At 47.3% G+C, this 12,275-nt stretch overlaps 1 protein-coding gene across 2 annotated transcripts in view; it reads right to left on the bottom strand.

Annotated features, from left to right (window-relative positions):
* The window catches only part of KCNQ3 (potassium voltage-gated channel subfamily Q member 3), a 196,920-nt gene extending 185,037 nt beyond the window's left edge, over window positions 1–11,883 (bottom strand). For both annotated transcript variants that reach the window (XM_061447709.1, XM_061447710.1), the window contains exon 1: window positions 11,212–11,883. In XM_061447709.1, the coding sequence (XP_061303693.1) occupies window positions 11,212–11,558 (347 nt within the window). In that variant the 5' untranslated portion in view covers window positions 11,559–11,883. The remainder of the gene's footprint in view (window positions 1–11,211) is intronic.
* Window positions 11,884–12,275: the final 392 nt, after the last annotated feature.

Below are 12,275 nucleotides of genomic sequence, written 5' to 3'. Positions count from 1 at the left end.
GAGTTACACCTCTGCCCAGGTAAGTCCCAGGTGGTCACAAGAAGATGGAGGGAAAACAGTTTATCACAGCTCTTGAGTTTGAAGCTTAGTACAAGAGCTGGTGCAGTCTTGGTTTGAGCATAACCTCAAGATCAACTGCAGCTATGATTATAAATCAAGAGCAAATTTATGGGAGGGCTCAGGGAGATAGACCCCATAGCAAACCAAAGAACAAAGGGAAGGTGGAAAGGCAAAGTTAAGACCCCCAACAACTGAAAGGTCTTAAAGCTGCTGCAATCAGCAGTGTAAGTAGGATGATGAAACTAAGGACATCACCTACACCATCACGTTTTTCTTTGGCATAATGTCAGGGATGACTGTAGTCCTGTCATGGCCTGGGATAACAAGTAACCACATATGTATAGGTCTTGAGGAAAGAGAATTAGAGTTTTATGTTTAGCCTAATATTAATAAAAGCCTATGTAATAATGAGTCATATTCCTTTTGCCTTTAAAAGTAGGACTCATCTGTCTGAAAGTGGCTTTTACTGCAGTCACTTACCAAAGATCAGGTCACCTCAGCTCCTGCTATAGACAACAGAGAGTTGCTCAATGGAGCTGAAGCTATGATTTATCTCCATCTAAAGCAGACCCCTACATCTGGCTGGATGAATTGCACCATAAAATCTATTGACTGTATTGACTAAATCTTGACTGACTATAAAGAGAACTTAAATACCTATTACACACACAGAACCATACATGAACATATCTAAATTTAGTGATCTTAATGTGGCTTTGTGTCCTGCCTCTCAGGTCAGGCAAAAAGTTTCCCATCCCTCAGATGTTTTTGATGTAAATACCTCAATTCAAGTTAGTCACCTGAGGTCTCCTTTGTGGAAAGTCTGAGGCACTGCAAGAGATGATTAATCTCTCCTATTTTAGAATCATCTTTGGAATAAGATTAATTGCACTCCAGAAAGTTCTATTTCCTATTTTTCTTCAGCAGTTACAAAAGGAGTCCAGGCAACTACCTCAGATAAGGCACTAGATGGATAGGTCCCATTATGACTGCTGAGAGACTGCCTCTCAGCCCCTGAGAAAAAGCAGGGAAATAAAGTTGTTTGAAGTAGTTTAGCACTGAAGAGAGTAATGTGTTTGGGAATGTACTATGTGATAACGCCATATTCTGAGAGCAGAAACTGCCACGATCACGCATCTGCCAGATCTATCTCACCACCCCTGCATAGTGTCATTGCACCCAGAACCTGACAAGGTCGTGGAGCAACATCTACAATAAGGAGTGAGACACAATCGGGAGAAATGTCCAAATATCGGCACCAGTGCGACTAGCAATATCTTCTTTAGTGTTTTACACAAATCAGAAGTTTGGGAATGGTCAGAGGGCTCTTCCTCCTGGATTAGTGCCACCAAAAAAGATCATTTTTGTTTTAATATACAAAAGATGTCAGGGTGAAGTATTTGAACCTCCATAGGAGTTTGATCAGCACAAGGAATGTTGAAATGGAAAAGGCCTTGGCAAAGTTCCATCATCACAAAGGCAAGGATGTAAAATTAAATGTGTTATTGGACATACACATAGGGTGAAACCTGTATAATTTCAGTGGGGCAGGATTTCTTGGGTCTTTAAGTGAAGGGTCTTATTCCAAAGCAAAGGAGCTTTTTGCATAGACATCAAGGCGGTAAGATCTCACATATAATAATCATGTCTACTGTGGTAACCCAAAGATGCTCAGTCCTGTTGTCTGTCCATGAGGCCAGCTGGCATGACCAGTGTCCATGTCACTGACCTCACTTGCCTCCAAAGCAGGAAGCCACACACAGTCTCCTACTGGGAGCAGTCCCAGGTCTGTGGCAGCACTTGATCCGTGCCCAGTCATTTAGTTGTCTCAGACTAAAACCACAGCACAGGTCATCCAGAGATGTTTTTGGCCAGCACGTGTCACTGCTTGGGAACATCCCCAGCATGACTTTGCCAATTAGTCTAGACATAGTTAATGACTACTCTTGGCATGAGAAAAGCTGCTGCTGTAGCTGCAGTAGAAGACTGGTTCTGAGCTGAGGCCCAATGCATCTGGTGCCACTGTGCAGACGGTGTCTGAGGTCAGCTCTGGGAGCCTCAGCTGGCTGTGTGCATTGAAATTCTTCCAGCACGTCTCACAGGAGAAGCGGTGTTAGCAAAGGTAGAAGAGCAAATTCCAGTTCATGTAATTACCTTCCTAAATTAATTCCCCTGCAATTTCAATCAGCTGCTCTTGACTTTCCCTCCTCAGGGTGTAATCCCTCCTCATAAGCACCCTGATCAGTCCACGGAGAGGCACGACGGGAGCAAAGATAAGCAGAGCTGATGCTGCCCCGCTGAGAGCCTGGTGGGCAGCTCCCCACCATGCGCTTTGGGGATTTCACTATCAGTCCCTCAGCAGCTGTACTTGCTTCTGCTCCATCCCCACTGAAACTAGAAAATTGCAGACTCTGTACTTGCAGTCAGTGGGAATGCCTTGTAAAGCATCTTGTGGCTTAGGATTAACATCTCTGTTGTTCACCTGATGTTAGGTGTAACCCAAATGTAATAGCTCCCATAAAATATATAAGAACTACCACTTGGATGGATCAGGGCATTTAAGCTTTCAGCACTGCCTTAGCTCTACTCTAGAAGTGGATGGCATTGCGAACATTGCATTATTTTGTTATAGGAGATGCACACCATGTCACAAGCATGAAATAACTGAGATGGGAAGATAACAGTTAAATGCTTATAACTGAGTTAAATAAACAGAGCCCAACAATCGATTTTGAACAAAAAGGAATGAGGAAACATTTCCGATTTGACATAGATGCAATGTCTCATAGCATCTTAGTTCTAGTACTAATCCAGATGACCAGGAGAAACTACATGAAATTAAAAACTGGTTTCAGAGCTATAAATAAAGCCATAACAAATGGCATCAAGTTAACAAGGAAGGGGGGAAGTTGTTATTTAGTGAAATGCTGAATGGATTTTCTTAGTTCTGGTCTTGTGAAGTGCTTCCTTAATGAGCTATAAAAAGAATTAAATTGAATGTAATAAAACAATGAAGTACCAGTCTGGAAGGTGATCAAAACACCAGTGGGGACAGAAGAAAATAAATAAGAAAAGCATCTGAGATTTAAAGAGAAAACACTGCCGAAGAGCCAACATGACTATCACAAACTAATATGGATTGGCAAAGGAATGCAGAACGCACCTGCAACACAGCTCTCAGCAGCAGCTCTGAAACCAGGGAGGACACGTGAGATTCAAGTATCCATAAAATGAAATCAAGTCTGTAAAGTTAAAGGAAGCAAAAGACAACAGCCAGCCCAGGCAGGATTAGGATTCCTCCACTGCTGCTGCTAATGGACCTGTGTACCAGCAAGCTAGAAAAAGCAAAGTAGAAAAGACTTGGGCAATATTAATGCATGTAGGGAAAGGGTGTGAGAGCACATGCCACCTCAAGAGACACTGGGTGCCTCATATCAGGGTCTCAGCATCTCTCCAAACTGAGATTTAGCAGTGTTGGAGATAGGCAACTCCAGTTCATCTTGTGAGACCTCACATGGAGTATTGTGTGCAGTTCTGGTGTCCTCAACATAAAAAGGACATGGAACTGTTGGAACAAGTCCAGAGGAGGCCATGAGGATGATCAGGGGACTGGAGCACCTCCTGTATGAAGACAGGCTGAGGAAGTTGGTGCTGTTCAGCCTGGAGAAGAGAAGGCTTCATGGAGACCTCATAGCAGCCTTCCAGTATCTGAAGGGGGCCTATAGGGATGCTGGAGAGGGACTCTTCATTAGGGACTGTAGTGACAGGACAAGGGGTAACGGGTTAAAACTTCAGGGGAAGTTTAGGTTGGATATAAGAAGGAAATTCTTTCCTGTTAAGGTGGTGAGGCACTGGAATAGGTTGCCCAGGGAGGTTGTGAGTGCTCCATCCCTGGCAGTGTTCAAGGTCAGGTTGGATGATGCCTTGGGTGATACGGTTTAGCATGAGGTGTCCCTGGGCATGGCAGGGGGGTTGGAACTAGATGATCTTAAGGTCCTTTCCAACCCTAACTATTCTATGATTCTATGATTCTATGCTTTTTAAAACCTACACAAACGAGCAAAAGGCAGCACCTCTAAGGAGGGCAAGGTGTTATCCTGGTGACCATAACCAAAGGCAGCTATTAAGGTACAAAACGGATAAAGGCCTGAGGCAGATCCTATGGAGACCTGTCGCTTAGGAGGATCTCACCAGGCCCAAGCAGAGCAGCAAGCTGGTTGTGCAGAGGAAGATGATGATACCTAGTGCTGCTTTCCATCAAATCTCAATTATCTCTTGTGCTTTGGATGACCCCAACATCACCTTGGATAATTTCCTCCTGACATCAGTGGAACCTCTGACTTGCTCCAAATTAAACATGCTCTTAAGCTGTTTGCTTGCTGAAGGCTGGGGAAGGCAATTTACAGATTTCCAGCCTGGAAGTTCTCCCAGAGTGCTCTTTTCTAAAGTAGGTTACCATGAAACTAAATATCCCTGGGCATGCTTCTCTCCCAGAAAATGCTACGTCTCCCACCTATCATCCTAGGACAGAAGGCAGCGTATACTTAATGGTTCTTGTGGACCATACTTCTTGTAAAGCTATTAATATTTAAGTTATCCCATTTAATACAGGATCTGCCAGAAGCAATAGCAGATGCAATGTCTCCATGGCTCCATTCCTTCTGTAAAGTTCCACTCACAAGAAGGGAATATAGCACTATTAAATACAAGGAGGGAATATAGTACATTAAATACAAGAAGGGGATATAGCATTATTAAATACCAGAATACACATTATCATTTGTTTATACCATGCAAGGCTGATCATGATAGTACCCAACCATCAAGCTGCCTGGCTATGTCTAAGGTCACCAATCTATTAAGTTTTTAAATAAGATATAAATGATCTTAACACACACTTGACTGGTTTTTGTTTGGAAAGTTTGTCACAGCTATTAAATAAGAACCATTTTACCCAATTTCAGACCTTGTCCTTGAACATTCATGCCATCACCTGACCTTGCACATGCCTCTGAATGCAGGATATGATTTTTTACTGACCACAAAGTACATATTTGTGCTTTACATATACACACAGGTTTGTATATAAATAAAGAGGATTTAATCAAATGATACTTGAAGATAGGGAGTCCCAAAGAAAGAACAGAAAGATGCCAGGGGAGTAGCTACTGGGGCTACTTTTGGGGTGATGTTTAGGAGTAGTAACTGCCGGGGTACCTTCATGATCACTTGCACACACTCACGCACACAGTGATACATCTATAACTGATGCTACATCTATGTAAGGATTTTTAATCCACATTTTTTCAATATGCACAGCCTTTGGTTACTATTTTTGCCATCAAGTTTGTTTTGAATGTTTCTACATTCTGCACCAAAATGAGCAAAATGGGTTTGGAAAGTGTCTCCCTGCTAATTTTTAAAACATTTCCCTAAATTCCATCTCAGATTAAAAGAAAGAAGTAAAACCCATGTGGTCTCTCCACGCAGGGATACCCAGACCCTGCTGTGCCCCAAAATGATCTGACAGTTGCTGTAAGAAGCAAAGAGAGGCACAAGGAACGGAGATAGCTTTTAGACCCAATCAGACTCCAGACACCCATCTGCAGTGCTGAATATACTGCAGTAAGTCTAGGCTTTACTGCTGACAGTGACTCAAGGACCACAGGGGTAGCACTGAGATGGTGCTGTTCTTCACTACCAAGTTTCTCAACAGAGAAGAAAAACGCGATTTCCTGGCTGCTGGAGGAGCTTTGCTGTATCACTGCTCACCAAAACGATGACATCTGGGGCTGTTCAGTACCATACAAATTACAGGGGGGCTTTGACTTCTTTCTGAGGGGCTTATTCCTAGGCTGAGCTGATGCCATTGAAAGCCCAGCTGATGATGCCACTGGATGCACCAATGCTTGCTCACACACCCACCCTCCCTTGTGCATCACCAGCCACAATGGATCTCGATGACCATTCACATGAGGCTGCATCGCATGGTGTGAAGGGGATTGAGCTTGCAGAGAGGTGCTCAGGGACCCCCATCTCAAGGGGTTTGGGGGCTATTGAGCCTACGGTACCGGCAGCCCTGCTCCTGCAGCTCCTGAGTGAGCAGCACCAAAATTCGGCAAGTTAGCAGGGTAACCATGGCAACACCGAGCATGGGCTGACCAACCCAAACATGGATACCCATGCTGGGAGTGGGTCTGTCAGGACAGATGCCCTAGCAAGGAGATATGAGGCTGTAGGTGAAAACACTCCTATCCCCACCAAAGGGCCTGGTCTGTGATTTCAGAGGTAGTTTGGGTGCCTAAACAAGTGCTGGGCACCTCTAAGCTGCTGAATTGATTGTGAAGCTACAACCCAGGATCCCAAGCCACTGATGTTACACAGCCTGCGGCTTGCCCAGGCTCTGCTGCCTTTTCTCATTCCTACCAGCACACCCCAGCAGCCCGTGACCCCAGCCTGCAATGAAGGCTGATCCCATACACTGTATCTCACTAAACCACACACGAACCCAGGGCGGACTCCACAAGCCTCGGCAGAGATGCAGCAGCAGAGGTGTGTGGTGAGGTCTCCAATGACTAAGACTTCATTATTTTTTACAAAGTATACTGCAGAATATTTATCCCTGCATTACGATGAATTAGCATAAATAATTAAAACAGAGCCCGCATTGGTGAACACATAAGCAAAGGGCACTTGCTAATGGACCAGGCTTGCTCTGCTGCTCCTGGGACTCACTTAGAGACAAGTCCATGCCAAAAAGGCCAAGGAAGGATTTGCATTTACCCTTTTTACCCAAAACCTGTTCCTATCTCACCCCAGATGGCTGACACAGACTGGTGGATCAGCACACCTTATGGAGCATCTCCCAAAGGGCGAAGAGAAAACAACAGTAAGTCCCCAGACGTTCAACCTGCTCCCAAGTCCCACTGCAATCTCTTCTTCAAACAACACACCTACGATCAGTCATGCAAGAGGTGCTTCCCAGAAATGCTCACAATCTGATGGATCGCATGACTCTGCCTTCTCTTTTTATTCCAGGTATTAAGCAGTATAGAAAGAAGATTGCATGGCAAATAGGGAAGGGTTTTCAAGTGCTCCCCATGGTTTTGCTCCCTCAGGAGCACATATGCTCTGGTGATCTATACCAGCAGAGCGCAGCCAATATTGCAGACTTTCCCAAAAAAAGGACAATTTAATCCCAAGTCTTTTCCTAGCCTTATTTTTCCCTGAAAGTAAAGACTGCAGTTGTCTCAGAGGATGGTATGAAAATAAGAATATCTCCTAGCTACGTCTCTTTCAGCATCGCTCTTCTCTGAGACTGAAAATTTTCCACAAATTGATGATCTGTATTTTATTCTCTTTCTGGACTCTCTCCATTTTCCACCAAATATTTTGTGCTTACAATTAAAAATGAAATGGAAAAACAAAATCATGCTTGTTTGCAATCCTTCATTCGATTCACTTCTGCCTCTGTGCATAAATAAAGCATTTGGACGGCTGGTGGAGGTGAACAGAGCTCAAATCAGTCTCCCTGGCCAAAGTACACATCCCACGAGGCACAGCTGCAGGGGTTTCCTGCAGTATATTGTGCAGCTCAACATGAAGGAAAATACAGTACAGCATGGGAACAGCAGTTGTACCTGCAGAGAGATGAACTATGGAAAGAGCAGGGTTAGACTGTAGCCTGACCTGCAACCCCCAAGAGTCATTTCCAAGCCAAACACCACAGGGCTTAAACCACACTTTTTTAATTATTTTTAATATTTTTTATTGAAAATGTTGTTTGCCTTTACAGAGGTGAGATTTCTTCATGGGAAAATCAATTTTCTCTTACCAACTACACCACTAAGATATTGCCATACTGCCAAGAGTGAACTCTGGTGTTCTAGCAGAAGAGAGCTGCATGGGTGTTATGTAGATCTCCTGTCTAGCAGAGCTGACAAAGAATACGTGTTTTCAGATGGTGAAGGAAACAAAGTCAGCTTCTTTAGGACCAAATTACCTTCCTCTTTGCTATAAGGATAGGCTTGGACATGCTCACTTGTGTAGAACAGGGAAGAACTGCAAGGAAAATATCTGGTGCTGCTTTCCATAAATCACTGCCAGTGAGAGCTGAACACTCAAATTCACATCAGGAATTTGCCCCTTTCTTCCCTGCACCTTTGTCCCTAGGGCTAGGTAGGGCCTGATCATGTTTATGCATCATCATTCAATTATCTCAACAGATTAAATCATTTCAGTAGATCTAACCCCAACTAATCTAAAAAGAGTGTTTACACAGGCACTGCATCAAACCTTATTTATGTGCACATTGTAACCATGAGATACACAAAGGATCATGACCCCTTTGCAGCCATATGGGCACTGCTGTACGATTTAACACGATCCCATCTGCACCACCCTATTCAAAGTTCTAGCAGGCAAAGCTTTTGCAAAGACCTTTGCAAAGCCCTTTCCTGCCTGAAAACAACACCTTCGGTGCGTCCTGAAAGTCATAATCCTCTTGCAGCAGCAGCTTCCCACCTCCTGAATCCTGGGATATACACAGCACTGGAGTCCTTTGCATCATCTCTTCATTAAATACCTCTGAATGCTTGGATCCGTAAGGAATTCACCACATCCGTCCGTGATCCATCCATCAGCTGTCTATTCTCTGTGGCTGCTTGCGTGAGAACATCCTTCTTACTCTTAATTTTGGTTGCATGGTATTTATTGCAAAGTTACTCAGAAGACAAAGCGTAACATGTCATTAAGATAATGACATCAAGATAAATGGGACTTCTCTTCAAAATTAAACCAGCATCAAATCTGTAGATTATACGGAAAGGCTGGCAAGCTCTCACCTACCCAAGGGAAAGTGTAAACTGTTCTAGTGCAAAAAGAGGCACTCGGGGACTGCTGGGATGGCACTATACAGTGTCATGGCAGCACCTCCAACACAAGAGAGAATCCTTTTCAGAAGGAATAAAGCTAAAAGGCAATTCATTTGAAAGCAAGAACAAAGACTCTGGGTATCAGCTTAGGTGCTGCATCCCCACAGCACTGCTCCTGCTCCCGAGCAGGTCATTGTTCTCCAGTCTCAGGAACAAGCTCTGAAGCCTGTCAGCCAGATCTCAGCACACTCTTCCATCACTTTCAGCAGAATTCTTTAGTGAGGTTTGATCCTAGAGTGAGGTGAGAAGCCTCAACTTTGCCTGAGTTCACCAGAAGCTGAGACTGAGCAGAGACACAAAGCAGCCAACAGCAGACTTGGACGTCCTGGGAAAATACGGGCTATCATTTGTGGGCTGATACACCTGGACATGTGCATTTTTGCATTTTACTGCTTTCAAGGATAAGGACTCTTAAAGGTGTCTTTTTTCATTAATGTTGAATTTGGCACTGATTATCTTAACAACACTGTTATTAACTTCTGAGAGAGCAGGTCAGACTCACACCCTGGTTTTGCAGGACTGAGTAGTCACCAAAGAGAAGTTGGCCACACAGAGCATCGCATCCTCTCCTAAGGATGAAACCTTCAAAACACAGAATTTTTTCCCTATTCTATGATCCATGTTGCATAAGGATCTCCAGGCTAAACACACACCTAGAGAGCTACCTAAAATGAATGTTGTAACTTGGAAATTCTTAGACCATTGCAAATAAATGCGAATCTCTTTGCTTGTCTGATCTTCTCTATACTCACCCTCTGTTCTATTGATTATATCCCATAAGCCTGGGCATGGATTTGACCCAGCTGCTACAGCAAGATGCCAACTGCTCAAGGTGCTAAACCCTCGCTTGTACAGTATGTAGGGGGGGGGGCTGACCAAGGCAAGAAGAAGGAGGTGTCCCTCTGCCCAGACATGGATCTCCCCGATAAGAGGCAGCATTATGCAATACTGAGCACAGTGATGAGCAAGCTCCTGACCAAAGTCTTGCCAGCAAAACACAGCCCAACGCTGTCGCTCCCCGCCTGCATAAGTTTTCCCCCGGCAAAAGAACTGACAAAGTGTCCATATTTCCACAGAAATGAAGCTGGAAAGCAGGCACCCATGTCCCAAGATGCACTTTATGAAAAAACTGAGAATAGGGGAGCAGAAACAAGTGAGTGATACACAGCAGAGGCTCAGTAATGAGCGCTGCCTGTCACTGTTTGCCCAGGGCTAAATCCCTGCCAACACCAACAAGGAGCTTGCCTGAAGGTAAAATCACAGCCCTGCATTCAAGGTGTTTATTTGTAAGTGCAAAGACTACACCAGTGATCAGGACTTCCCCAGACCCAGCTCCAGGCTCACAGCCCATGCAGCCTACAGCACTTCGCTTCTCTGTGGCAAGCCAACCAGTTTCAGAAATCACTGCTCAAGTCCTCTATCGCGCTGCACACGCTACAGCAGTAAAGAAAAACAGTAATACCGTGATCAATGCTAACCCCTTGGGTTTTCAAACACAATTCACAACACTAAAACCCACCTTTATTTTAATAGGACTCTGCCAACTCCATTCTACGCTGTAAGCAGATTTATATGTTCTATATTCCGCATGAAAACTCAAGGGAACAGAATTTTTAGGAACAAAACCCAGTGATCATTAGCTTGACTTGTCACCCCTGGGCCACCAAAGGAGTTTGTTTCACCTCAGCTCACGTGTGGTCAGTTTAACTCTCTGCTTGGCAGTGCTGCAACGCTCGGGTTTCACCCACCGCAGGGCGATGGTTTACTGGACCAAAACCCGACGCTTTCCATCTGACACCTTATTGCAGGAGCGGATTCCCTCGGGGTTTCTGACAGCGAGTTTAACCGCACGCCGTGCTCCGGGCTGAACTGAAGCCGGCAGTGTTCCCCTTAAGCACTCCGAGCCTTAAAACTGCTCGGAGCTTGATCTTTCTGGCATCCATCCCTTTTCTAGGGGCTAAAGCACAGGGGCTCTCCTGTGGTGGTGTACGCACACCAGCGAGACACCGACTGAAGAGAAGCTGCTCGTTTGGGGAACCCCCGACAGTAAATAAATGCAGGAATACCGCCGCTCAGCAGCACCCCCCATCCCCAGACACCTGCCGCCCCCCGGGGCTGCACCGAGCTCCCCGGAGCGCTTTACACCGGGAATGATAAAGCAAAACGGTGTCCCCGGGGCAGCCCCGCTCCGCGCCCCGCAGCGCGCCCGCGTACTCACACGAAGGCGTGATAGAGCAGCGCCCAGCCTCGGGGCCGTTCCAGGGCGTCGTAGATCAAAGTTTGGATGCGGCGGTACTTGGCGTGGTTCCGCTTCACCGGGCGGCTCAAGGGGGTCTTCGCCAGCAGCCCCAGCCCCGGCGGGCTCCGCTTGCCGCCCTCCTCCTTCCCGCCGCCCTCCAGCAGCAGCGTCCCGTCGCGGTCCGCACCGGTGCCCAGGGCCAGCGAGCCCTGCTCGGGGTCGCCACCGCCGCCCGCCGCCGCCGCCGCCGCCCGCCGCCCCGCCGCCGCCGCCGCCCCGCCGGCAGCGCTACCGCCCGCCGCGCCGCGCCGTGCCTTCAGCCCCATGGTCACCGCCGGGCCCCGGAGGAGAGCTGCAGATCGGCGGCGCAAGCCCCGGGAGCCCCAGGGCCATGATCCGAGCTCCCCGCCCCTCCCCCCCAAAACCGATTTCTTTATGTATTTATATATATACACACACGTATGTATATATATAGAGAGAGAGGGAGGGGGCGAAAAGAAAAGGTGGGATGGGGGCTGCGATCACATCCCCGTCAGGTCATCCTCGCCGGCGGCAGCGGGGAGGCAGGAGCGCGGCGGGCACCTGGGCCGGCGCAAGGCAGGGAAATCATCGCGGAGTTTATTTACCAGCCCGATGCCCGAGCCCCTTCCTTTCCCCCCCCCCACCCCCCCCCAACCCCCCCGCCTCCTCTTCCTCCTCCTCCTCCTCCCAGCTCCTGCCTCCCCCCCCCCCGAAGCCCTCACGTTAGGGAGTGGCCCATTGTATGCAGCCAGCAAATAGCCGGGCGCCCGCCCCCCGTTCCCCCGGCCCCGGGTGTCTAGTCATCCACGGAGCGTGGAACACCGGAGACACCCCCCCCCCCTCACACCCCCCCCTTTTCCCGGTTGCCAACCCCCAGCAGCCGCCTCTGGGGCCACCAGCGCCGAGCGGGGAGATCCCGGCAGCCGGCAGAAGGGGAGACCCCGCTCGACACCCGGGGATCCCCCTTGCAGCATCACAGCCCCCCTCCCCGCTGCGGCGGGAGGGAGGGGGGGGAGGGCATC

This window comes from Pezoporus flaviventris, unplaced genomic scaffold, assembly GCF_033815535.1.
Source record: "Pezoporus flaviventris isolate CSIRO_AGI_PZ_B2104156 unplaced genomic scaffold, CSIRO_AGI_Pfla_v1 ptg000007l, whole genome shotgun sequence".
Lineage (NCBI taxonomy): Eukaryota > Metazoa > Chordata > Aves > Psittaciformes > Psittacidae > Pezoporus > Pezoporus flaviventris.
Note: the sequence above shows the minus strand (reverse complement) of the source record. Positions and strands in the feature narration are given on the sequence as shown.